The 26,018-nt window shown below is 52.8% G+C and overlaps 3 protein-coding genes across 4 annotated transcripts in view; 1 reads left to right on the top strand and 2 right to left on the bottom strand.

The window, feature by feature from the left end:
- The window catches only part of ASH2L (ASH2 like, histone lysine methyltransferase complex subunit), a 370,425-nt gene extending 351,012 nt beyond the window's left edge, over window positions 1-19,413 (top strand). The window contains exons 2-18 of one of the 2 annotated variants that reach the window (XM_049831305.1): window positions 9,466-9,600; window positions 9,875-9,944; window positions 10,844-10,989; window positions 11,757-11,845; window positions 12,200-12,294; window positions 12,420-12,515; window positions 12,746-12,841; window positions 13,080-13,155; window positions 13,867-13,884; window positions 15,257-15,350; window positions 15,728-15,945; window positions 16,170-16,337; window positions 16,693-16,886; window positions 17,323-17,415; window positions 17,780-17,878; window positions 18,205-18,264; window positions 18,729-19,413. In XM_049831305.1, the coding sequence (XP_049687262.1) occupies window positions 9,466-9,600; window positions 9,875-9,944; window positions 10,844-10,989; window positions 11,757-11,845; window positions 12,200-12,294; window positions 12,420-12,515; window positions 12,746-12,841; window positions 13,080-13,155; window positions 13,867-13,884; window positions 15,257-15,350; window positions 15,728-15,945; window positions 16,170-16,337; window positions 16,693-16,886; window positions 17,323-17,415; window positions 17,780-17,878; window positions 18,205-18,264; window positions 18,729-18,836 (1,855 nt within the window). In that variant the 3' untranslated portion in view covers window positions 18,837-19,413. Of the gene's footprint in view, window positions 1-9,465; window positions 9,601-9,874; window positions 9,945-10,762; window positions 10,990-11,756; window positions 11,846-12,199; window positions 12,295-12,419; window positions 12,516-12,745; window positions 12,842-13,079; window positions 13,156-13,866; window positions 13,885-15,256; window positions 15,351-15,727; window positions 15,946-16,169; window positions 16,338-16,692; window positions 16,887-17,322; window positions 17,416-17,779; window positions 17,879-18,204; window positions 18,265-18,728 lie in introns of those variants that run through there. The other variant, XM_049831306.1, reaches the window with a different exon arrangement.
- NODAL (nodal growth differentiation factor) lies at window positions 5,503-7,951 on the bottom strand. The gene is made up of 3 exons (XM_049831315.1): window positions 7,771-7,951; window positions 6,380-7,170; window positions 5,503-6,283 (listed from the first exon to the last, which is right to left on the bottom strand). The coding sequence occupies exons 1-3, from the start codon at window positions 7,949-7,951 to the stop codon at window positions 6,131-6,133; spliced, it is 1,125 nt and encodes a 374-aa protein (XP_049687272.1). The 3' UTR covers window positions 5,503-6,130.
- STAR (steroidogenic acute regulatory protein) lies at window positions 19,392-25,959 on the bottom strand. The gene is made up of 10 exons (XM_049831319.1): window positions 25,212-25,959; window positions 25,018-25,104; window positions 24,135-24,437; window positions 22,737-23,573; window positions 22,028-22,141; window positions 21,615-21,742; window positions 21,376-21,534; window positions 20,621-20,805; window positions 20,317-20,410; window positions 19,392-20,229 (listed from the first exon to the last, which is right to left on the bottom strand). The coding sequence occupies exons 4-10, from the start codon at window positions 22,798-22,800 to the stop codon at window positions 20,122-20,124; spliced, it is 852 nt and encodes a 283-aa protein (XP_049687276.1). The 5' UTR covers window positions 22,801-23,573; window positions 24,135-24,437; window positions 25,018-25,104; window positions 25,212-25,959; the 3' UTR covers window positions 19,392-20,121.
- Window positions 25,960-26,018: the final 59 nt, after the last annotated feature.

Raw genomic sequence — 26,018 nt, 5'->3', positions numbered from 1 at the left:
TTACTGTGAGAGTGTTCAACATTGGCTGCTAGGGCAAGTATCTACATTTTTACTCTCAGTGCAGTTTAATAAATGTGTTACGGAGCAGTCTCTAACACTGCTGTGTAACTGCTTTGGAGGTGGTGTGGATGGTGGCATCTGGTGGTGGTGGTGGTTGAGGCATCTCAAAGAAGGAGAATGCATATTGGGACATGGCCTAAACCTCAGACTTCCTAAAAGACAATGACTTTTCAAATCAGGCTTGGTAGATAGCATTTAAATATCTGCTGATTAAGCTCAATTGTGACATTATGATATGCAAGCCTTTAATAATGAGTAACAGAACAAAGGGAGACAAAGCAATTGCTGCAGATAAACTTGCATTTCTTTAAGATAAGATTTAAGTGTTTCTCTGAAACCTTAATGGGAACAGATTCAAATTTATTGCCCTCAGGTGTCACTTTATCAGTCTTGCAACACGGTACCAGTTGCTGGGTTTTATGATGTGCATTTAGAAAGGAGATGCTGTGGCTGCTGGAATATGTGCTGTGACCTGCAGCTGAGACTGACTTCCTTGCTAAATTAATATTTTCAGATAGAAATGGCACTACTAGGCTGTCGTGTTGCTGACAGTGTTGTGCAGCAGTTCAGGTCCTCGGAGCCCTCCTGCTCTGGTCACCACACATCACAGCAACCTCCAGCTTTGATTTTCTGGGGAAGGCAGCAGAAAATGTGGTTTTAAGAAAACTTACCGTATTGATGTTAATTTGTCCAAAGCCAGTTACTTTGGGGAAGACTGAAAAAACTGACAGATGTGTGGGGTGGTTGCAATAACTAAGTCTATGCACTCAGTGCTGAGGCTTGTTTCCTGCTCTGTCCTAACCGAAATGTTTGTAATTATTGCTTGAGTGTGGCTTTACAACTGGAGGAGTTGTATTGATGTAACCCTTGGCAAATAGGTTTTGTTGGAAAAGGACCTCTATAAACAGGATGGGGTTTTACTCCTCTTAATCTCCTGAAACACCCTTCCACAACTATAATGCCTACTTTATCTACCTTTAAAATACTGAAAATGATAGAGGTGTCTGTGCAATGGACAGACCCTGCCACGTGCTCGTCCTTCTGGCAGCCTGCCTGAGTGGCTTGGACGTATCCAGCCAGGGTGCTGGGCTGGCACAGGACAGCGGGCAGGGGTCAAGGGCTGCTGTTTGCAAAGCAGCTGTGAGATCTGGTGCTTGCTCTGCGCCTGCTCCCTTTACTGGGCAGTGTCCTGCTGTGTTACTGGGGTTGAGGTTTCGATGGGGGACGCGGTGCCGGTGACCCTGGCTGACCTGGGTGGCAGAGCTGTCCGGGTGCCCCTGTGGTGGTGCCATCCTGAGCTAAGGGCTGCGTGTCCAGGCAGCGTTCTGGGGAAAAACAGGCTGATTTCAGCCTTGTTGCTTTTTTTTGTCGTGAGTTTCTGACCCACAGTGGCCCAGATGTGAACGGGAGCCTCATGGTGTCAGGGTTTTATGTTGGTACAAAAGTGGCTGCCTGGCTTTTTGGGTGTAAGTAATGCTTTTAAATCCTGTTCCCTCCCACCCCTATACTAGAGGGTAACAAGTGCTGTGAGTGTTAAGTGTTTAGTCCATGCCCTCAACAGCTTTGCATCGGTATCTGCGTGCTTATGTAGATCTGGGGGGAGCATCAAAGCACCAGGTGCCTCCAAAAGCAATTCATAGCCGATAATTCGGAGGGATGGAGAGCACCCTGCAAAGCACCCGGCCAGGTGCGAGAGGGGGTCCGGGAGGGTCAGGGCTCCTGCTGGCTTTTCGGCGCAGGGCCCTGGGGCCATGGGCACATCAGTGCAGTTACTGAGGGCAGAGCTGTGAACCCGTAACGCAGTGATGTGGCGCTTGTGTGCATCTGCTCTGGTGCAGTTTGTCCCAAGCTCATGCCTGGAACTTCTCCGCTGATGGTGGCGTGGGACCGTGCGGTCTCAGCATCCCCTGCTCCAGTACTTTGCAGTTCACCTCCTTCCCTTACACCTCCGGCCGGGGCCGCGTCCTTCTGCCGGTCCTTTTTGGATCCATCTCCCACACCTATTTGTGTTGCTAGCGCTCCAAGCTCACCTAAGCCATGTAAGGAGCAGCTCAGCGTTTCCACGGCAGATCCCTGCTTGAGTGGGCTTTGTTCCTCACCCGGCATTTGCACTAAAAGGCCGAGGAACTGCTTTTGCCATGGGCTGAGCCCCCAGGCGAGCGCAGGCTGCTGCTTGGCTGCCCTTGCACGCACGGCAGGAGGGGAAGCAGCTGTGGGTGGCTGCCTCGCACAGCTGGGATGCTCCAGGGAGGTCCGAGGGACAAGTGTTGGCTTTGTCATTGCATTTTCCATCCCTGCCCCTTTTTGTCTCGAGCAGGGCAGAGCAGCGCGCCCAGCATGCCTGCGTCCTGCTCCGCATCCCGGTCACGGGACGAACAATACTCGCCTGACCCAGCTAGTGCCTTAATCCACCGTTTGTACAAATATTACCCTGGGCCTGTTGATAAGCCCTTCGGTCTGTTTGTTCTCGCTCACTCTTCCCTCGTGCGTCCAAAGTAAACTGTGCCTATCTTCCCTCCCATGTGCTGTTCCTCCCAAGGCGCGGGCAGGTGGTGGCTGTGACTCGCTGCCATCGCTGGCAGCAGACGCCGCTCTTGCTCGTGTTCTGAGGACAGTGTGTGGGCTGCAAGGGTCTGGCCCCGTGCATGGTGAGGGAAGCTGGGAGGCAGGCAGGATCCCATGTCCCCATCCTGATCCCAGCCAGGCTCCAGCTGCCCCATGCTCTAGTGCTCCCCAAGCAGTCGCTGCCTTGCATCCAAGTCTTGCAGCGTTGGTAGACAGCGCTCCCGTAAAACCCCGGGCACTTTCCCTGCTGGAAAACCTTCCCTGCATGGGGAAGGCTTCATCTTTCCTATGCCGATGTGTAAGGATGCTAAAGCCCTTTCAAAAGCAGAGGCCCTGCCAGCTCCCCGGCACCTCTGGGAGGGCAACAAGATGTTCCACTGCCCAGGCACTCACGGCAGCGTTTCTGCTCTGTAGCAAAACTGCCACTGAGAAACTGGTGCAAAACCCGGTAGCTTCTGCCCAGGCGAGGCTCACAGGAGCATCTCTGAGTGCAAGAGCAGGGTCCGGCCACGCGTGCCAGCCAGACTGTTCCCTGGCTGTGCAGAGGGAGTTGGGCGAAAGCCTCCGTGTCCCGTTCCTGCCGTCCCACCGCCTGCGCAGCGTCCCTGGCACTGGGATGCTGAAGGGTCCTGCCGGTCGCTGGAAAGGTGCTGAGCACCGGGCAGGACCCCCATGGCAAGGCTGGAGCTGTCCCCCTGCTTTGTTGTCCTGCGTGTCTGGGCTCCCTCTGTCACGCAGCTGGTGTGTATTGGGGCAGGAGAAGAGCCAGGCGGCAGAGCTCGCTCTGCTCAGAGATTAGGCGTCCGCTCACAGGTCAAGCCTTGCAAAGCCAGGCTTGCTAGCAGATACCTTGCCTAAGCACGGCGGTGCAGCTTTATTGTCGCTGTCCGCACTTTGATGTTTTCCTTACAGCCCTAGAATCTCAGCCTTTATTTTTCCACCCGGCTCTTCCCAGGGAACGGCTGCCTGCCTTCCCCTGCCCCACGACAACTTTTGAACCCGCTGTTGGATTTCAAACAGGCTTGATGGAGGGGCAGAGATCGCAAAGATACAGCTTCCAGCAAGGCTGATGGACGCAGGGGGCTGGGGAGAGCGAGGGGGGACCCTTGGGGGGTGAGGAACTGGTGAGGTTGGGAGAGTGAAACCTCCTGGCTTCACTGCTGGTGTGACAACAATTTTTAAGAGGGAGCAGCAAACCTGCAGAGGAAAAGGAGAAAAAAAATAAAATAAAAATTTATTTCATCAAGAGCCCAGATCTCCAGATTTCTGTGTGTGTCTGCCTCCTGCCAGGAGTTAGCCCCACACCTCCCTGCCCACCCTTGACAGCTCCTGCAAATGACCCTCTAATGACGGGATGGTCCCAGTGTGAAACGCTGTTGGAATATGTAAGCGGGCCAGGGGAGGGTCTGTGCGGAGGGGGGGGGACAGGGGACACCCAGACACGCTTTGTTTATCCGCCGGTTGGGATGTGGATTGGGGATAATCAGGCTGGGCCGGGGATGTGGAGTCGGGGCTGCTGGTCCCAGGAGGGGAAGGATGGGGATGGCCACCCGCTGCCAGCCCTAACTAACGCCCGTGGTCCCGCTCGTCCCCTCCATCGCCTGTAGCTGGGGATCGGCGGTGGGTCCCCACGCGTGTGCCGTGGCCGTGGGAGGGGGCAACTGGGAGCCTTGGGGGAGCCCAGACCCACAGCCAGGGCTGCAATGGGGTGAGCTTGGCCAAACCTGGGGACTGGCCCTCGCTGCCCCAGGACGAGCGTGGCACACAGGGGGGCACGGTCATCCCCAGGGGCACGGTCATCCCCAGGGGCACTCGAGACCCCGGGCATCACCTGTGGCTGGAGGTGTCCCACTCGGGCTCCCAACCCCGTCACCCGTTCGGGTGGGTGACCCAAAGGAGAGCTGCTTGCACAGGCTGCTGCGCGTGGCTTAAAATTCATTGCTATTAGAGAACACGGCCCTTCCCCTTATCTCCAAGGGGTAACTAAAGGTGGAAAATCCCCTCAGCTCTCCTTTTCAAGGCCTGCAGGTGCTTCCCTGCTTGCTCTTGAGCAACCGCCTATCGGGGTGGGAACAGCTTCTTCGTTATCTCGCATGAACTTTCCTGTTCACAGAGCTGTTGAGTATGTTTTGCACCATTTGAGGGGACCCACTTGCTCTAGCAAGTTATGGTAGCAGCCCACCTGCTCTGGCTGCTACCACCCGGCATTGCCGGTTTTGCCAGCAAGCCATATGGCTGCAGCCAGAAACAATCCTGGAGCAGGGAGAACCTCTGGGTGCAGCAGATGCACAGAGAAACGGGGGCAAATCGTGCCCTGACAGACCATTCAACAGCAAAAATGGGCAGTGGAAATCAGCAGAATCTACCAGGCATTGTTAATATATAAAATTTATTAATGAATTATACAACCGTGACCCTTTCGCTACCGCCCCATCCAGCGAGTGGTGGAAAAGGTTTGAGCAAAGCCATGGTTTTACAGAGGAAAGCCAAGATGTTCAGGGCAGGTAGGAGGGCTGGGGGGGGGCTTAGACCCACCGAGACCGACCACAGGGCTGCCTAATTGCCAGGGGCACCTCGTTTGCCTGTGCAAACTCTCCCTCTGGCTCCTGGTGAAGGGATGATGCTTTGGAGAGGGATGTGGGAGCCTCAGGTCCGCCTTTTGCATCACTCTCTGTGTGGTCCTGGGTGAGGAGTGTGTAAGATGGAGGTCGTTGCCTCCCTGCCTGCTGCCGGCCAGTTCCTCCTGGGTCCATCCCTCCCAGGGCCACGCTCCCAGGGCTCAGGGCAGGAGTGGGCTGTGACAAACCCCTGTCTGCTGCTGTCCATGTGTGCTGCTGGGGGGGGAGCCTAGACATTGGGCTAACACGTTAACTTGGCTTCATTGTGATAGAAATCTGGTAGAGTTTTAATGGAAATATAATAGAAGTCTTAAGAGAAATGCCTAAACCCCAGGGGAGATTGAAAATCCCAATGGTGCAGATGCTCAGCATGGCCAGACACTGGTCCTGCAGTGTCCTGCCGGATAGCCTGTAGCGGCCGGCAATTCCTATGGCGGGCAAAAGGAGCGTCGCCGTGGGCAGTGTGTCGTGGCAGGGAGCAATGCTGCTGTGGCTCCAGCCCTGTGCCCCGGCTCCTGCCTCTGTGGAGCAGCACCAGCCCTTGGCTACCCTGGCACACACTGGCTGCCAGCGCTATGGGTCCCAGATAAACGCAGCCATCGGGCACCCACCACCCCGGTGCTGCCACCAGCACCACAGGGAGGTGCCTGATGGACTTTGCTGCGCGGAGCCTGGATCCATCCATGCACCGTGGCCATGCAGTGCTGCAGAACTGCTAACGCCCGGGCAACCCACTCCTCCCCTGGCACAGCCAGAGTTTCGTTGACCCACGGGCACGTGGGCTTCAGAGATACGCCAGTGCGCGTTGGTCGTGGGTTGGGCGGCCAGTCCTCGGGGATGCTTTCTGGGCAGACACGTGGCCCTTCCCAGCAGGGGACAAGTTGGCCTCAGTTGCAGCCGCACTCCTCGATGATCATGTCCTCGTGGTGGCGGACGACAATTTCGCCCTTCTCATAGTAGAGCATGGAGAGGGGACTCATCCTGACCGGGGAGCACGCAGGGCAGGGCACCTGGTTGGGCTTGTAGAGCTGCAGCAAACTCTGTGGGGAGACACGGGAAGAGCAAATCATCCCCCCCTGCCGCAGGCCAGTGGGGCTGGGGTGCGCGGGGGAGCGGAGGCAGCAAACCCCTCTTACCTGTATGTAAGCGTGGTTGGTGGGCTTGAAGGTCTCGTCCACGGGTGACGGACACTGCCCTTCGCACCGGTAGGCGTTGTACTTTTTGGGGTAGACAATCCAGCTGCCCCAGCCGGTCTGCTCGAAATCCACCATCATGTCCACCCTCCTGCACAGGGACCTGCCCTCCTCCCCTGGGATGACAGCGGCAGCGTCGCTCACTTTGATCCTTTGCTTCTCCTTCCTGTTCCTGCGGTGCCGGCGGGTCCCAACGCCCTGGGAGCCGCCGTCATGCATGACATGCTTGGAGGTCTCTGCTGTCCTGATGAGGCTGTGGTCTCCTGGAGACTTGTCCTTGGAGAAGACAAGCAGCAGGACTCCGTCCGTCACGTCCTGGGGCAGGGCTGGCTCCCCGTGGCCAGTGTCGCTCGAGGTGGGCGAGCGCATGGTGGTGGTGGCCAGGGCAGCCAACCCGCTCGCCTCCCACTGCTCCCTTCCCGTGGGACCACGGTGCCCAGGGTCCACGGCTTGGTGGAGCCAGGACCGGAGCAGGCTGGTGACCTCAAAGATTTTCCAGGAGGCTTGGGTGGAAAAAGGGCTGCCAGCCACGGTGCCCAGGAAAAGCTGGTGGGCGCAGGTCCCGTCGCCCCGGCACCTCCGTCGCTGGCTGTGGTAGATGTCCAGGGAGACGTCGCGGGCTGGGGAGAAGCTGGGCAGGTGGACACGGAGCTCGGCCAGGCTGACCTCCTGGCTGCTGGAGAGGGAGGACATGTCGAAGGAGATCGCCCAGCGGGAGCCGTTCTGCAGGGAGCCTGAAACCCAAGGGGAATGGTGAGGGGACCGCCGGCTTTGCCAGCAAGTGCCAGCGCCGGAGGGGACGGTGCCCTCACGTGCTGCTGGGGCACAGTCCCTGCCGTGGGACCCCGAGGGTCGGGGGAAAGTAGCCAGGTCCACTCCGAGCCCCGACAGCCAAGGAGACCACCGGAGAGTGCCAGTCCCGGGGAGAGGGACGCTTGGGGACAGTGCTGATCCTGGGGATTGTGTGGATCCCAGGACAGGGATGCTCAGGGATGGTGCGGGTCCCGGGGACAGGGATGCCTGGGGACGGTGCTGATCCTGGGGATTGTGTGGATCCCAGGACAGGGATGCTCAGGGATGGTGCGGGTCCCGGGGACAGGGATGCCTGGGGACGGTGCCGCTCCCGGAGACCGTGCGGATCCCAGGACGGGGATGCTCGGGGATTGCTGCGGGTCCGGGGGATGGTGTGGGTCCCGGGGACAGCTCCGGTCCCAGGACGGGGATGCTCGGGGCCGGTGCGGGTCCTGGGAACAGCGCCGGTCCCGGGGTCAGGGATGCCCGGGGACCGTGCGGGTCCCAGGTACGGGGATGCCCGGGGCCGGGACCCCACTCACCGTGCGGGGAGAGGCTGAGGGCAGCGGCGGCGGCGGCGCGGAGCGGTGCGGGAGGGGCGCGGAGCAGCTGCAGCATCAGCGGGGGGCAGCGCGGCGGGGCGCGGGTGGGGGCGCAGCCCAGGCGGAGCAGGGCGAGGGCGCAGAGCATCCAGGCGGGCGCGGAGGGCAGCGGGACCCGCATGGCTGCAGGGGCCGCCCGCAGCCGCCCTATTTGTACAGCGGCCCCGAGCACCGCCCCGGGCGGCCACGGCAGTTCCCCCCCCCCCCCCGCCCGCCCTCTCCTCTTCTCCCTATCCCTCTTCCCATCCCTCCATCCCCGGCTCCATCCCTCCCCGTCCCTATCTCTGTCCTCCCTCCCCTCCACCCCCCCCAACTGCCCCCCCCCCCCCCCCTCCGCCAGCCCTCCCCATTTCCATCTCCCCCGTTCCTCCCTTTCTGCCCCCCATCCTTCCCTCCCTGCCTCCAGCCCTGTCCATCCCTGCCTCATCCCTCCAGCTCCCCATCTCTTCTCCTCCTCCCCGTCCCTCTCCATCCCTCCTGGGATCGTCCCCACCACCAGCTCCCTCCGGCCCTGCCCGGGGAGGGGGGCGGCCACCCCCTCGCTGTTCGGGGACACCGCTGTCCCCAGCACCCTGCACTGTCCGGCACTTGGGATTCCTGCGGACGGGGGACCCCAGCACCGCCCCCCCCCCCGACCCCCAGCAACCCTGTCCTGCTCCTTAGCGAAGGGACCAGGACCTGGGGTACCCATGGACATCGTCCCCATCACCCCCCCCCCCCCCAAGCACCGTCCAGGCAGGGGCTCTGCCCCCCCTCCCCCTTGGCTTCCCCTTCTCCCAGCACAATCCGGAGCAGGACCAGGGCAGAGGGTGCTGAGCACCCACCGCCCCTCCTCGCTGAGGGACAACGGGACTCGTACCGCTGGGTGCGGGCTGGGGGGGGGGGGGGCGGGATGCCAGCCGGGCAGCGCAGGGGGAACGGCACCGTCTTTGGGGGGGGGGGGGGGGGGCTTTGCCCAAGGTCCAGCCTCGGGGGTACCCGATGCAGAGGTGCTGAGTGGGGTGCGATGGGTGAACCCTTCTGCCACGAGCCTTTCATGCTACAGAACGAGGGCGAGCGGCCGTGGGGACACATGGCTGCGCGTTTGCCCCCCCCCCCCCAAGCTGTGCCCGGCCCCCGGCAGTGCGGGGAGCCGAGGAGGGGGGGGGGGGGTCCCACGAATCCGCCGGCCCTCCCAGCGAGAGGGTTTCGCAGGGTGGTGGCTGGCCAGGCGACGCTTCTCCTTTCCGGGGGGAGAACGAAACGTGCTAAATCTTGACGTACGACCCCCCCGCGACGCGGGGCTGGTGTCAGAGAGGAGCCCCCCCCCCCCCCGGGCGCTGCTGGCGGCACCACCCACCCTGCGTGGGGACCTGCTGCCGGCGGGGGACCTGTGTGCTGGCGTGGGGTTCGTTACCCGCAAGTGAACCCCTGCACTTAGCTCCCGGGTTTCGGCTGGGTGACGTCACGGCCGAGCAAGCGTGACGCCACGGCTCCGTCCTTCCCGGCGGCCGCCGGCAGGTGGCGCCGCTCCGCCCCCGGGGTGGGCCCCACCGGCGGGCATCGCCCTTTAAAGCGGGGAGTCTCGCGAGAGCTCGTCGCGGCGGTGACTGTCTCGCGAGAGCGAGGGGGGGGGGGGGGGTGGTGGGGGAAAATGGCGGCGGCGGCGCCCGCGGCGGCCGCGGCCGGGATCGTTGCTCCTGCGCCCGAGAGCGCGGAGCCCGCCCCGGACCCTCCCGCCGCGGAGCCTCCGGCCCCGCCCGAACCGGGAGCAACCGAGGCCGAGAGCGGGTATGCTCTTCCCTACCCGCGGGCCCGGTCCGCCGGCGCAGGCCCAAGCCCCCCCCCCCCAGCTCTGGAAACCGTGAGGGTGATGGTGGGCCGCTCCCCCTCCCCCATTACCCTGGAAACCGTGAGGGTACCGGGGGTGGGGGGGGGGGGTCCCCATCCCTTCCCCAGGGAAACCGTGGGGTTCTGGGTGGTCCTTTTGCCCCAGCCACAGCGGGGCCGAGGTGGGGTCCGTCCGACCCCCTCCCCAAAAGAACTCCTATTTCTGCTCTCTCAGGGGAGATGCCGCCCTGGTCGATGTCACCACAGCTCTGGAGACAGAGTCCGCCAACGGAAAAGACCCCCTGGTAGGTGGCTGCGGGCAGCCGGGGCTGGCTGGGAGAGACCCGGCTCCCGGGGGAGAGTTTTGGGGAGCTGGGAGGAGTAGAGAACGTGAGAGCACCTGAATCTGAAGGTGCAGCCTCTTGGCGAGGGTGCTGTCTGTCTGCCCTTGCTGCCGGACGCCGCAATTTGGTCGTCCCTGCAGCTGAGCTGTGCTCGTGGTGGAGTCTGTGTGGGTCTGAGAGAGCTGGGGATCCTGGGCTTGGGAATTGGCCTTCCCTCTTGTGTGTCTTTGCAGGCTGAGGTTGAGGCTTATTCCTGGGATACCTGTTGATCAGACTGCTAGCTCTCTCCCTTCTCCCATTTGGGTGTGTTTTTTTGGTAGCGACCTGCTGTCTTTGCAAAGATGATGGGAGATGCAAAGGTGTAAGGTAGTCACGGGTTGTATGTAGTGTAGACAAAGGGCAAGTGTGGAATTTTTTTTTCAGAAGATAAAATGTTTTTGTTTGACAAATAGATGTTTGGCAATGCTTGGTGTGTTAGGACTAATAAGCATCCTCAGTTTTTCAAGATTACTAAGTCGGGGTAAGACAGAGACATAGAAGGTGAGAAGGTAGTTATTCAAAACCAATCTGAACATGTTCCTGTGGTTCAAACGAGAAGGACTTTCCATCCTGCTAGCTGTAGTTTTAGTTCTTTAAAGAATTATTTTGGAAATTAAATCCTCACCCATCCGACCAGTTCTAACTAGCTGAATATACAAAATAGTTTCAGCTCGCTCACAGCATGGCTGTGTATTAGGGGAAAAAAAATTCATTCCCTCTAAATTCTCCTGTCTTGACAGGTTACTGCACAAAACTTCTTTCCTGTCTGATTCAGTCAATCTTTAAGCCAGTCCAAGTTTGCTGATCTGCTCTGGTTGTAGGAAGCTGCCGGAGACAACTCCGAAGTCTTGGACGCTCAAGCAGGCTCAGTGGATGAAGAGAACGGACGGCAGCTTGGAGAGATAGAGCTGCAGTGTGGAATTTGTACAAAGTGGTTCACAGCAGACACATTTGGCATTGATACCACGTATGTAAGCTCTGTTTAATGCTGGGCATGAAACTTTGGTTAGCAAAAATGGATGTATTTCGAGTGTGAGTTCCCAAGGACCAGGACCCTGCCCAGGTCCTTGGACACTTGGAAACGAGTGTGTTATGTGAATAACAAAAGCTGTACCCAACACAGCAGGAAGTATTTATTTTCGTACGTTTCAACTTTAAACGCTCTTTGTCCAGACCTCAGGACTGGACTTGGTGCCTTAGAGGCCTGTAAATGTTATTTGAAAAGCAGCGGGCTTCAACAGATATTTTCAATTGGGGTGAACAAAAAAATAAAATCTTCCTGTAAGTGAAAAGTAAATTCAGCTTGCTTTCTAGAATAAATGTGGGACTGACCTTAGACTTATCAAAAACTCAACTTTTTTGGTTGTGTTTTGTCCCTAAAAAGTACTCTAGAGTTCCAGTTAAAATTAATTAATTGACTCAGATGGAGCTTCTTGTCCAGAGCTTCTGGATTGTTGTCTCTTTTTATTTTGCTGAATGAATTTCAGGACTTGTCTAAAACAAAATGATGACACTTGGCTTGTTTACGTTTTTTTTTTCAAGAGCTTTATGGCTTTTCTTGATGCCCGTGATAATCCTAAAATTTGATGAAAATATCATTGAACTCATCAGATGTTTCTGGTTTTGGAGAGAGAGAGAACAATTAATTTGTTAACCTGGAATAATTACTTTCTTACCCTGATGTAATAAGTAAGGTGTACGCCAGAACTTACAAATCAGCGTGCTCTTTTCCAGATCATGTCTGCCTTTCATGACCAACTACAGTTTCCATTGCAATGTTTGCCATCACAGTGGGAACACGTATTTCTTAAGAAAACAAGCCAGTAAGTGTGAAAGCATGAAGTTTGTTGAAATTTTGTGCAAGATAGTCCTAGAGGCTTCATTTTATCTAAAGTTGGTGGGAGGGTCCTGCTGAAGCTTTTCAGAAATGCTAATACAGGATTTTTTGGTCAACAAGCATGTGTGGTTTTTTCTAAAAGTGTTTTGCTACTAACTTATTAAGGTGGTGAAAATCTTCTATTTAATGAGGGCTGCTGAGTTAGGACAGAACTTGTGAGGGTTTCTCTGTTATTATATAGCATGGATGCTCTGTGGTTAGTAATTGCTGTGTACGTGGGCGTATGTTTGATCTTCCCCATGAAGTGTAATTCTAGCTCTGGTATGTTTTTGTTTTTAAGATCTCAAGGAAATGTGCCTTAGTGCTCTGGCCAACTTAACGTGGCAGTCAAGGACACAAGATGAGCACCCGAAAACTATGTTCTCAAAAGATAAGGTATCGCTGTTATAAAAATCATCACAGATTTACATAAGCTATGATTTCAGTGAAGAGCAAGTTCAAACAAATATTGGCAGCAAGACTTTCAGACCCGCACTCTTAAGACTCTATTTTTTTTACAGGATATTATTCCATTTATTGATAAATACTGGGAGTGTATGACAACACGACAGAGACCTGGGAAAATGACTTGGCCTAATAATATTGTCAAAACTATGGTAAGTATTCAAGAGTTAAATTCATGGAGGATTTTCTGCAAATGGTACAGTTGTCTGACATCCGTGTTAGTTCTAAGTCCAGACCTCAGCAAAATGGTGACAATTCTAATGCTTCTTAGGTAGTTCATATACATACTACATATTAATAGTAAACACTAGGATTTAAACACTTGTTAATGAACTTGATATGATCTTACCTTGTGTAACTTAAGCTCCTCCTCCTATTTTAGTGTAAAGAAAGAGATGTATTCTTGGTGAAAGAGCATCCGGACCCAGGGAGTAAAGACCCAGAAGAAGATTACCCCAAGTTTGGGCTTCTAGACCAAGTACGTAATTAGAGAGGGAAGGAAAGTGCACCGTGGGGCATTGGGAGGAAGGGGGTGAGGGTTCTTTTTGCTGGTGGCTTACACTCGGTCAAATGAGCAAAACTTAGCCAAGTCACGCTGTGAGCCTGTGTTGTGCCAAGCAGTGTGTTGGAGTACTCCAGCACCTGGAATTGTCCTGTACAGGCTTTGGGTGGTAAGTTTGACCGAGTCTATACATCAGGTTTTTTATCTCTTTCAGGATCTTGCCAATATTGGTCCTGCATACGATAACCAGAAACAGAACAATGCTGTATCCACAAGCGGAAGCTTAAACGGCAAGTTCTTTTGATCAGGCGGTTTTTGAATATTTGGGACCAAGCTGTATTTTCCCAGTCCTATAGCTGGGTGTCTGTGCAGTTACATCGGTTGAGATGCTGCAGTTAAAGTTGTTGTGTGAACTGAGGTCACGCTTATTATGGTCAAAACACGTTCAGCTAGTCTTACTGTGTCTTTCTAAAGATAGATTAACTTTACCTTCTTGTGAAGGTTCAACTTTTTTCTTCATGGTGGCCAGCTAAATCAAGATGCTTGCAAGAAAGCTGAGCTTGTCAGTTTTCTTCCTTAATGATTTTAATTTACCTACTTGTATTATTCAGACTTCCTGTTTCCCGCAGTCTGGGATTTGAAAGTAGTCAGGGAAAGCATATATTATTCCTTACAATCACTGTTTGCATTTTAGTGTTGTTCGTTTAGTAGTTGTTTTTTGCGGAATGACAGCTGTGCTAACAACTTTGCCTAGCTCTCTGACATTACTTATGGAAATCTTACTGTAGTAATGTTAACTGCCCATGAGATTTCTTTGTGCGCAAGGCTGCGCCATTCTATATTAAACACGTTCAAGTAGGACCTAACAGGAGGTGGTTTAGGCCTTTTAAAACAAGATTATAGATATCTAAGGCTGCGTTGTCTCCATTTCATGCGCTGGTTGTTTTTTATTTAATTTCCGGAAGATTGACAAATATGTGGTGCCACTTCTGTTCTTACAGGTGGAGCCTCTTTGGGAGGTGAATATTTACCTTTCAGCTTCTAAAACTTAAGTATTATTGTTTGCAAAGCTTTTTTGCTCAATTATCTTAGAAGCTAAAGTCGATAAAAAATAAAAAGCGTGCCTTGATGTGATTGCAATAATACTTTAATACAAAACAACAATTTCACTTTTTAATCTTTAGCAGTTAGAAGCTTTTAATTATCATATTCTGCCCCACTTGACTGGTTTAAAGTTTTATTTTCACTTATGTTTATTTTTACTTTGTACAATTTGACCTGATATTGTTGTAGTTTTAAATCTTAATGCCTAAATAAGTGGTCTGAATCTGTGAGCTGATAGGATATTGTGATTGTTTAGGCAAATATGGGATGACAAACTAGAGACCCTATATGTTTGTCTGCACTTAGACTAGCTAGTGCAGCTAAGATCATGTCATGTTTGTGCAGAATATGGTATTCCTTCAATGTTTTGAATCCCTTACACTGTAAGGGGAATGCTGATAATTTAAAAGCTGACTATATTTTTAGTTACGACACAGTATGCAGTTTGTAAAGGTGTTTATCTACAGTACTTAAAAATACTGTAGTTTTCCTTGTAAATCAACAGTGATCTTTTTTGAAATAGTGTAATGATAAAATGCATGTACATTTTAATGTATTAAAATGTTACACTGGTATTAGTTTGATGACACTTGACATGTAGCTTTTCCTATACTATAGTTTTATTTACAAGAAAAATTGGGTGCTGTAATACGAAATGATGCACTGTTCAATTGTAGTACTGATTTTGGTAATACTGGAGAGAAACACCTCTATTGCTTTTCATTTTTCCTCAACTTCGGTGTATTTTATTTTATAGATGGAAATTTAATGTTAAGCGCTTATTGGTGTCAGAGTGTTTCTCCAGCATAGTGTGTCACTGGGATGATGACTTTGCTTAAAATCAGCCAGTGTGTGCTGTAGGTTGGGTTTTCTGCTACTTTTGCAGAGATAAATTTGAACTGTGACTGGAATCTCCATGAAAGCAAATAATAATGCTATTGAAGTGGATCCCAATGCTGCTGTCTGTAGATCTTTTGATGACAGAAAAGATTCTTAACTCTCACCTTAAAAGCTTGAGTTGAGCTCATTTTGTTGATAAATCTCACTTAGCTTCCACTCTAAATTTAGACATTTCAAAAGTTGACTAGAAGCTACATAAAAGTTCTGGATTTTGCTGTGCTCATTTTCAGTAAAGTCTGTTTCACACCTACCTGTGGAAGAATGTACTCGAGCTCATGAACTGATTTTAATTTGGCTGCTTCTGCCCCTCTCTATTTGTGGAGATTCCATGCTCACGGGGTCTTTCTAATCATCAGCTGCTTAATATGCCGTGGTTTCTGTGTTAAGGGGGAATTGCTGCAGGAGGCAGTGGGAAGGGACGGGGAGCAAAGCGCAAGCAGCAAGATGGAGGGACCACGGGAACAGCCAAGAAAACCAGAAGGTAAGAGGAAAGATGACGCCGTGGCAGAGTGATGAGCGTCTATGGTGAGGTGTTGTACGCTAGTCAGAGGGGCAACTTTGCTTTTGATGCCTTAAGCTGCCTCCCACCTGTCTCTGCCCTTGGTAGATTTATGGGGAGTCATGCCATAACCCTGTGATATTACTGATAGGTCACATGCTAGAAATTATTTGAAATAGATGGGTATACGCTTGTTTCGTAGACGAGTATGTGCTCATTTTGCACAGACTCTTGGAAACAAAGCAGTGTGCAGGCCGTGAGCACTGCAGGTACAGCTCTGTAAGAGGTTGTCCTGGGATGACTTGTGACTGAACCGTAGCTGCCGAGAGATGCCAACCTGTAGTTTTTGTGTTTCGCAGTGACCCGTTGTTTTCTGCTCAGCGCTTACCACCCCACGGTTATCCTTTGGAACACCCCTTTAATAAAGATGGATATCGTTACATCTTGGCTGAGCCTGACCCCCACGCACCTGACCCAGAAAAATTGGAGCTAGACTGTTGGGCAGGAAAGCCTATTCCTGGGGACCTCTACAGAGCCTGCCTGTATGAACGAGTCCTCCTAGCACTGCATGACCGAGGTACTACAAAGCTTGCTGATTGTATGCAAGTTGTATAGCCAGCTCTTCTTAAGAGGGGCCGTCTTCTGGAACCTCATGTTACTGGTTATTAAAGTTTCAGACGTAATTGCTTTAAGAGGTGCAAATGTTAAATCCACTTCTGTATGTTCACTTACCTTTTGACATCGCCGCGCATTAGATATCACAAATGAACTGCTTATACCATCTTCTCTCGCCTACCACAGCTCCTCAGTTAAAGATTTCTGATGACAGACTGACTGTTATTGGTGAAAAGGGCTATTCAATGGTACGAGCCTCGCATGGAGTACGGAAAGGAGCGTGGTACTTTGAAATATCCATGGATGAGATGCCTCCAGACACAGCTGCCAGATTAGGCTGGTCACAGCCGTTAGGTAAATAATTTTACCAGATATTTATCAGTGTATTCTACCTGGTTCCTATATTTCTTTCCCTAGTAATTTAGACCTAAGGAGCATAAGTCATGTTCAGCTTGCCTGCTTCTTCACTGCTTTTCTTAAGGGGAAACTCTTTCTGCAGGTGATCTAAATTGTGCAGAACTGCAGTACGGGTGGATCCTTTATGCTGTTGCATGCTTCGCCTTGCTTAACACTGTAGTCAACACGTTTGTACTAATGGTAGTCATATTTGTTAACTGAATGTAATTACTGTTCCAAAACTTGAAGTGGGACACACAAACGTGCTCCTGCTATGCTGTGTATGTTCATGAAGAAATGTTGGTTTCTGCAGGGAACCTCCAGGCGCCTCTGGGATATGACAAGTTCAGTTACTCCTGGCGCAGCAAAAAGGGAACAAAGTTTCACCAGTCGATAGGGAAACACTATTCATCTGGCTATGGACAGGGTGATATACTGGGATTTTACATCAGTCTTCCAGAAGATACTGAGACTGCCAAATCACTGCCTGACACTTACAAAGATAAGGTGAGGTGTGGGGTTCACTATTGATTGGCTTAAGTGTTGGCTAGGACAAGTGGAAAGCAGGTTGCTCTAGCCTCACTTTTTCCCCCTTTGATTGCATCCTTTCCATCCTACCTCTGGGTACCAGTGTGGTTCATAACAAAGAGGTCCAAAATGTTGATCTCCAGAAAAACAACATACCTAGAATTACCCAGAGGTTCTGCAAGGAGGGAAGACTCTGCAGGGACTACTGAATGAGATTGCCCACATCTCATTTCATCTTCTCTTCCCCTCCTGGTTCTCAAATATTTGGGATGTGTGAGTCACACTTTTTCTGACACAACAGGCACGCCTATCCCACAGCAGGGCTCCTCCCGTAGGTCTGCCGTTCTTTAATATGTCACTAAAGGTAACAGTTTTTCTGGCTTACTTCTGAAGTGGTTGTCTTCTAATATTTCAGGCTTTGATCAAATTCAAAAGCTACTTGTACTTTGAAGAGAAGGATTTTGTGGACAAAGCAGAGAAGAGCCTAAAGCAAGCACCCGGAAGCCAGGTAAGTTAAGCCTTGGTAGGTGGAGTGAGTGGGAGGATGTAGAACTTCAGGAAGAATGGAGAGCCTGCTGAGACTGGCTTATTGTATGTATTAATTGCTTACATTTAGTGAGCACAAAGGGAGGCTGATCATTAGTTCTTCATCAAAAACAAGAATGCTTTTATTAAAGCAACAATAAACACGAACTTAACAAACCAGCTGCGCCCTTTGCTTGCCATGTTATTGCTTTCACTGAAGTAATTGTCTGGCATCAAGTAAAGGGGAGTGTAGGTTAAGCTGCCTCTTGAGGATTGCTTTGTAGTTCACAAGTAAGGTCATGAAAGTTAGCCGCAATGGAAAAAAACCTCTTATTTTTTCTTTTCAGATAATATTCTTCAAGAATGGTGCCAGCCAAGGCATTGCCTTTAAAGACATCTTTGAAGGAGTTTATTTTCCTGCTATTTCTTTGTACAAAGGCTGCACGGCAAGTAACATATCTTTGAAAGATAATTCCCAAGTCCATCATAATTTTAGTAATGCATAGAGTGTGGGCACTCTGGGAATGTGTCAAGCAAGTGAAGAGGAAAGATGGGAATTATCTTAGTGAAGTGACCCTGGAACAATGCTGCTGCTGTTCACTTGTGTGACGTAAATTTATCAAACCATTGAACAAATGCTCTCCTTTCATGCCAAGGATGTTTGTTCACGTGGTCTTGCACAGGGTGCTGGTAGGCTTAGGAGTAGAAAGTAAAGAAGACATTTGCCCCCTTCCTTTTTTTTTTCATCTAATGACAAATGTGTCTTCCACAGGTTTCTATAAACTTTGGGCCGTATTTCAAGTATCCACCTAGAGATATCACTTACCGTCCAGTAAGTAATAACGGAAGCTTATTACTCCCCACTTTGTGATAGCCTCACAATATTTAAACAAAAGGTGGTTGAGATTTTTGTGGTAGTGGTGGTAGTTGATTATACCAAGCTTGTATCTGTCCTCTTCACTCTTTGTACTTAAATACAATCCCTTTGGCTACAGTATTCAAAAATATTTAAGGACTGATAGCCTAACAAATAACTGAATTTTAACTAAATACTAGATGCTGTCTTGTTCCTCTTGACAGATTGTAAAGTCCCTGTTCTTGCCTATGTTAGCCTCTTTATATCAGTAAGAGGCCTGAATTCTTTTTTAAGGAAACACTTGGAAATTTTTTTCCCCCCCACTAATGTTTTCAGGAGGGAAACAGTCCTGGAATGCTGCTGTACAGCAGGGCTAGTCACTCTTTGTCCTGATCCTGTACTTCGTGATTCAAGCTAACTGTCTTTCATTTCCTTTGCAGATGAGTGACATGGGCTGGGGTGCTGTTGTAGAACACACTCTGGCGGATGTACTGTATCATGTAGAGACAGAAGTCGATGGAAGACGAAGTCCACCCTGGGAGCCATAAATGAAGTGGTGGTGCAGCGTTAATAAAAATGACACAGTCGGTATCCAGTCAAGTGGTTTTTATTATAGAGGAACATGCATCACTCAGAGCGATCAGCCAACAAGCAAACAAGCTGAAGCCAACGCAGCTCTTGATGGCAGGCCTTATGTATATTTGTTACCTGCTGAAGATTCATGCTCTACCACTATGCTGGAGTCTAAGTGAATGCAGTTCTAGTATGTATTGTGCTATTTGTGGGCATCTCGGAGTCTTCAGTAATGTTTACAGTGTAGCTAGCTGAAGAAGCAAGTATTGTATTGAGGTAACTTCTCATGTGATGTACCTGGGTTGTAACAGTCAATTTGTTCAGTGAGAGCAGGCTGCAGTTGGACAGACCTGCTCTATGTACACTTGCAGAAGGAACAGTGACACTTCTGCTGACCTGTGTTTGGCTAATGGTAAACAACAGCTTCCAGCCAGAAGGATTGTGTTGTAACAAGACTACTGCATGTAAGACTGAAATTTGGGCTTCTGTCCAAACTGTATTTTTTTTCCCCACAAACTGGAAACCAGTTTAAAAATAAAGGCTTTAACTCTTTCTTTTGGTTTTTTTTTTGTTGTTGTTGGTTTTTTTGTCTTGTGACTTGTTATGAATGAGATTTAAACGCAAAGTAGCTACACATTAGAGATCACTCAAGCTGAAGATCTCCTTCTGCTCACTGCATTGACAAGTTAGTTACACAGAGCTTTGAATGAATAAATAATTTGACACTTTGTTTGTGTCTGTACAGGAAAAATAAATTAGAGCTGCTTCTGCCCCCAGGTAAGTGTGTGCTGTGTTTGTGTTTTGGGGGAAGGAGTGAAGTCAGTCAGTCCTGTGCTGGTGCTCCTGCTATTCCTAATAACTAATTAGCCAAGGCCTTTAATAGTAGACACCACTAACTACTAATTAAAGCTTGCTTTATTTATTTATTGAAAGTAATTAGCTAGGGAGGTGGCAGGAGCCTGACTGGGCCAGCACAGGCTATGGGGAGCAAATGCAGGACTTGCCTCAACTTTTTGGTCCTGCATTTGCACAATGAGCATGTGCTGGCCCCGTCAAGGAGGTCACAGAGGCCTAACTAATTAGTTACAATAATCACAGCTTTATTTCTTTATTGAAACCATGTATTAAGTAGTGGTATCTACTATTAAAGGTCTTGGCTAATTAGCAGAGGCTGTAATTAAATTGTCTGACTTGACTTACCCCATTACGTGATTCCCTACTTCACCCCTGATCAAAGCATTACAACACTAGTCACTGTGGTCAGCAGTTCAGGGCCACTGTCCGGGCCAGGCGGTCCCGAAGGTGGTTGGCAAAGTCGACCTGCGTCTGGGACAGGACCTGGTTGATGATCGTCTTCGGTAGCCAGCCCTGGAGAGGAGCAGATGCAGCCCGTGAGTGGAACTTGCCTTGAATAAACTCCTGCTTCTGCTTTGAAATGTTCGCTGCAAAACTTACCTTCAGGTCAATGCTGAGAAGCCACGTTAGCTTGGTTTGCGAAGGACTGCCGGGCAGCGGGCGCAGGATCATACACGTGGGACCGTTCTCAGCTCTGTAAGAGGACAGGAATGCACACCTTAGAAAGCAACGTTGTGACTTAGCCTCAAAAATTACAGCCGTGCTGAAGCACTTTGTGAATTAGGGTTTACTTAGTGGTTCCTGCTAGTGAGACAAACCTCACGACTCTGAGCCCATACTAAAAGCTAGTGTGTGAATCTGACTTTCATTACACACACTGTAAGTGAATGCAAAAGGTGATTACCTTATAAATCCTTCCTGTTCTGGCATAGCTCCATATTTTGTGGACATGCCGGCCAGGACGCAGGTGGAGCCACGTCTCTTAGAGCACCGGACGCTCACAAAGTCCCGTGGTCCAACAATGTTACCAGGGGTAGCGGCCGCCTTCTCGTGGGTGATCACCGTGTCCTTTCCAATCTTCTGGAGAATCTGGACAGTTTAGAATTAAAACACTAATTTGAAGCATTTACTGCAAACATAGCTAAAAGCTAGCTTTGATTACCATGTGTTCAAACACACGCTCTTAAAAAACCCTCAGTGTTTATAGTGAGAAAAATCAAATATCTGCTTCATCCTAGAATGCAGAACATGAGTTTTCAATACCTGAAAAGGGGAGGTATTTCTCTTAACACTTATCTTTTTCTAGACAAGCTGTGGAATAGCAAAACGCTCTTCCCTGCACGTTGGGGTACTGTGCTATTTCTCCTCCAGTAACAGCACAAATTTAACAACAGAACTGGCCTGCTACCTTGCAGTAAAGTGCAAGTGCGTTTCCTACAGAAAAAGTAGCAGACAAGCTGCTACAGGCTCACTTCTGCTGCAGCGGCGACGCGGTTACTGCAGAACAAGCCCTACTGCTCCGTTCCCAAAGAACGGGTGGAGAAATCCCTGTGCTCCTTCTGTGACAGGCAAAGCGATTCTTTGGCACTTCCAATGCCACTCAAAGCAGCACACGTGTGCGAACCCCTGGCTGAGACAGGTCTGACGTGCGCTTCCTACCTTGACTTCTTTGACGTTGGGATTCCAGTCTCCCATCTGCTCCATGTTGTCCACCAGCTCACTGTACACCGCGTCCAGGGGCTGGTCCACCACCACCTCGAGTCGGAACACCTTGCCCACGTCTGGGAGCACCTTGCTCAGCACTTTGTCGCCGTTATCCTAGAGAGGGAAAGGCAGAATTAATATCGCGCATATTCACAGGAGGACCGCGTCAGTCTGCCGCAAAGCAGAGCGCCTACCACCACTGTCTCTGTCTTCCAGCCGTCCTGGTCCCCGAGGATGCTGAGCGATTTCTGGAGAGCTTCCTCTCCTTGCTTGACGTAAGACATTTCCATCTCACTGAAGGGCTTCTCCTCCAGCCTTGAGCCTGCATGAGATCAGACGAAAGCAGGAGTGAGTGTACAAACACTGCACAGTTAACTAACACATCGTAACACCAGATAAGCTTTATCTGCATCAAATACGCTTCTCCATGCCCAGGGACTAGGGAAGTAAACTCAATTCCCGCTACTTGCCTGCCTTCACCGTTTGTTTAACAAAAGCATAGGCTACCCACGAGCAGGTTTTCCTCCAACCACCCTCCCGAGCCCTGACCCACGATGGCACCCACCACCTGGCAGAAAGGGGCAGACCCCGTCTGCTGGTCACTTACTGAGCAAGGAGCTTCTTCTGCGAACCTGGTTAATCCATGTGCTGGGTCCCGTGCTGTGGCAGGCGAACTTGCTCAGCTCCTGGCTGATGGTGACAGCAGCTTGTCTTCTCAGACCTGAGAGCAGAGAACGCATCACTCGCCGGCACCACACTGCACGGGGCTTGCTAATTTTTTTTTCTCTCCAATTTAAACATAGGACATTGAAAAAGCCTCTTTTTGCCACCTTCACTGAAGTTCCTACAGGCACAGAGAGCAGTTGGCTGCCGTTGCACCGCTCTGGGACAGAAGCTCTCCTAAACAAACCCAGGCTTTGCTCCAGGTTCGAGTCACGCAGCATGCAGGGAGCAAGATGACAGCCATAAAAACACTGAGGAGCAATCGCGCAGGTGCCCAGGAAAGGCCGTAGGAAATGGAGCACAAGAATACAAAATCCTCGCAGCCAGCGGGACCGTTACCTATAGCTACCCTCCACGTTCACCAGAGGCACGCAGCCATCCCCCTCGGACCCCAGCAACAGGTCTGGTAGCAAAAAGGGTTGTGGAGACAGTAAAGCATGAAACCTAGAAAGCAACGTGGCACGGGATGGGGAGAGCATCCCCGAAGCTTCCAGCCTCCTCTGGCCCCGTGAACCCTGCCGGCGCTGCCCACCGCAGGCAGCCCACGGAGAGGGGTTCCCCCAGCTCCAAGTCCCGGTGCCCCGGTCCCTCACCGGTCATGTTGCGCAGGTGCCGGTAGGAGATGGCAGCGCAGAGCTTGAACGTGGCGGGCAGCATCTTCCTGGTCCAAACGGAGCTGCGGGTTGCGGGTGGGCGTCTCTGCGGCGAGTTCTCCTCTGCTCTGGCCCTCCGGGCGCTCGGCCTTAAGTACGCCCGCTGAAGGATGCTGGCTTGTCAGCAGGGAGATAAGAGCCATCACTTACGGCAGGGCCCGGGGGGCCAAGGCCGGACCCGGCTCCTTGCGCATCTGCCGGGGGCCCACGGGTCACCGCCGGTGCGTCCGGCGAGCAGATGCACGCACATGGGCGGACGCGTGCTTGTACGCCGCGCTGGCACGATGGAGCCCGGCCAGCCCCCGTCCGCGGTCCAGCCGTGGAAGGGGGGCACGGGCAGCTCCTGTAGCGAGACAGGGGCAAGAGACCGAGGCAGAGCCCCCCCTGCCCAGCTCGTACGGTGCTTTGCAGGCGATTCCTGCGCCAGGGACAAAGCCCGCCGCACATGGACCTGGGCTCCACGGCAGGGCTGCCCCCCGCATGGATCATCAGCCATGGATAACAATGGATAACGCTGACAGGTAACAACGGGTAATGGCAGATAACTAAGATAACAATGGATAATGATGGACAACGCCATCTCACAGCACAACCATCCTGGAATAACTGGAGTCAGCCTCAGCGCAGCCTCAGCTAACGCTGGACGCAAGAGTCGGGGCAGCCTGTCCCCACCTAGGGACCGGACCCCACGGCAGAGCCCTCGCTGCAGCGGCAAGTTGAAGCTCCATTGCACAAGACCAAACCCTGCAGAACGGGACCTCCCGGCATCACTGGCACCTGCAAATACACGTGGGATCTGTGGGCACCCGGGATGGCTGTGCACGGCAGGAACACCAGGGATACTTCACACACGTCACGTGGACAAGAGCGTTTTGGAGAGCGCGCAGCCCTCCTCTTTGCCCCGCAGAGCACCACATTAACGCAGCTGCTCTTTCAGCCCATATAAAGCTGAATATTAGGTATACTAAGCCGCCAAGCCCCGGGCTGGGAGCGAGGGACAGCCCCCACAGCTCACCCAGAGGCCGGTTTATCTGCCGTGGGGCTGGGAGCAGTGGGCAACAGCAGAGCAGCGATAACACTCAAGGATGAAATGACATTTCTGGGATGAGTTACGGCCCCAGAGACCAGCGCTCCCAAGAACCCGTGAATCACCAGCTGCATCCTTTGACGTCAGCCCCTGCACCCTCCTGCGGGGAACCTGACCTTCCTCCCCGCTGTTGCAACAACTTGGCCGAGGGGGAGGTCAGCCGCTCTCCGCACCGGGCACCCCGGTCCCAGGGAGCCCCTCGCCTCCCCCAGTCCGCCTGCTGAGCCCCTGAGAGATGATTTGGGTCCTACCTGCCACCCGGGAATGGTCCCGCTGCTCCACTCCATCATCGGGGCTGCTCTTCTCCATCACGGGCGAGAAGTGACACCTCGTATTCACGTCAGCGATGTGCAATCAGATGGAGGTGCTGGTGGGACCAGGAGGAAGCCGAAAGCTGCACCATCCCCCTCCTGCATGTTTTTACTGGGAAATCCCTACTGAACCTGTGCTCCTGCTCGCCAACCAACGCTGCAGCCCCACGCAGGCGTGATTCCCGGATTCCTGCTGCAGCTCTCCGCCTCCGGCTGGGCTTTGTCCGCCAGGTCCCCACATGCCTGCACACACGGGGAGGAAAAACCAGGAGGCTTTGAAATCCCTGAGCCGCTGCCGGGAGCTCCCAACCCCGTATAGCCCGGAGCTCGTGCCAAACGCGTGCCGAGCACCGACGGCTCTGCAAGTGCCCGGGGAGAGTGGGTGAGACCCTCCGGCAAGGTATCACCGCCGGTCCCCTGCAGCCCCCCCACCTTGCCAGCAAGGAGGTTGGAGCACCCTGGCTGGGGAACGCAGCACCGGGGACCGGGACGGCAGGGAGACCCCCCGGCTGTGAACCAGCTGGGATTTGTTATCCTGCTCCCAGGCACAAGGCCTCGGCACAAGGACACGCTGTTGTTTGTGAGAAGAACCAAAACAGCCCGGGCAGAGCCACCCCTCCGGCTCCGGGCTGTGGGGGCTGGAGGGGCACAAGCCCCTCTGTGCCCCTGAGGAGGGGACACGGGGACAGTCACACTGTGCCATGGCACACAAGGCAAATCCCAGACCAGCACAGAGAGACAAATGGCCCTGGGAAGCCGTGCCGAAAAGGCACCCAAACCCTCAGGAGGGTCTGGTTAATTGGGACACCCCCAGGACACTCACTGACTCCTGATGTGACCTCAGCATCTCTTCCAGACATCCCTCAGGGGTCTCACGCTGTCACCGTGCTGCCCGCTGCATCTGCCCAGCCTGCAAGGGCAAGGGACGGCAGCCCTCCCGCGGCACCGGGGACGGGGAGCAGCAGCGCTGCGCGGTGCCGCAGGCATCGGGGATGGGATTCAGGTCCCAGCACCTACCTTGGGCACCGGGAAGGTGCCTCTCCGTCGGGATAGGAGGGAGCACAGCTGGTCCGGCTGGCGAGCCCACTCGTGCTCCAGCATCGCTCGCCTGCCCGGGGCAGGATGAGGTGCTGGCAACAGCTTGGACCTGCCTAGACCCACCTGGACCCTTGGCTGGTGATGCCGAGCCGGGTCCTGCTGAGCTGGGGGCAAGGGGAGCACGTGGCCGCATCCTGCATGCCAGCAAGGGGATGCCCGGGAAAGCGGCACAGCCCTGGTCCGGGATGGGCATCCAGCGCCCTCCCACCCATGTCCCGTGGAGGCAGAAGGAGGGAGAAAACGCTGAGGGAGTTAAAATGGCTGAGAAAGCCCCCACTGGGTCCCCGATCCCCCTAAAACACCCCCCCATGCAAAGTTACCACATGGCTCCGTTTGCAGCTTTTTGCTTAAAAATGTACATCCAGGCGCTCAACGTACAAATATTTACAACTGTTTACAAATGTACAAAACCGGATCGAATGTAAACCAAAGGCGCCGGAGGCAGAGATTCACCGGGACGCCCAAAGGCCGGGGAGCCCGGGCGCCCAACAGCACCCACTCACCCGCAGCACAGCCCCCCCAGCCCACCTTGCACATCCACACGTGCTGTCCCTTGCACACTCTACCCCACGTGCACCACCTGCCCTTCGCACACCCACACGTGCTCGCTGCCCCTCGCACACCCAGCCCCATGGGTGCTGTGCCCTTGTGCACCCCACCAGTCCTAGGCAAGGCTGGGGCACCCCGAGGCTGCCCTGAGCTGTCCCGTGAGGATGGAAGGAGCCC

Source organism: Accipiter gentilis, chromosome 28, assembly GCF_929443795.1.
Source record: "Accipiter gentilis chromosome 28, bAccGen1.1, whole genome shotgun sequence".
NCBI classification, from domain to species: Eukaryota; Metazoa; Chordata; class Aves; order Accipitriformes; family Accipitridae; genus Astur; species Astur gentilis.
This window is presented reverse-complemented; position numbering and strand designations above follow the sequence as displayed.

Excerpts from the sequence above, each read along its gene's own strand:
- NODAL (XM_049831315.1), bottom strand. The coding sequence starts at position 7,951 with ATGCGGGTCCCGCTGCCCTCCGCGCCCGCCTGGATGCTCTGCGCCCTC. Across the intron at positions 7,171-7,770 it reads CCTCAGCCTCTCCCCGCACG|GCTCCCTGCAGAACGGCTCC; the intron begins GTGAGTGGGGTC and ends CTTGGGTTTCAG. Across the intron at positions 6,284-6,379 it reads CCAACCACGCTTACATACAG|AGTTTGCTGCAGCTCTACAA; the intron begins GTAAGAGGGGTT and ends GTCTCCCCACAG.
- STAR (XM_049831319.1), bottom strand. The coding sequence starts at position 22,800 with ATGCTGCCCGCCACGTTCAAGCTCTGCGCTGCCATCTCCTACCGGCAC. Across the intron at positions 21,743-22,027 it reads CAGAAGAAGCTCCTTGCTCA|GCTCAAGGCTGGAGGAGAAG; the intron begins GTAAGTGACCAG and ends GATCTCATGCAG. Across the intron at positions 20,411-20,620 it reads GAACAGGAAGGATTTATAAG|AGCTGAGAACGGTCCCACGT; the intron begins GTAATCACCTTT and ends GTCCTCTTACAG.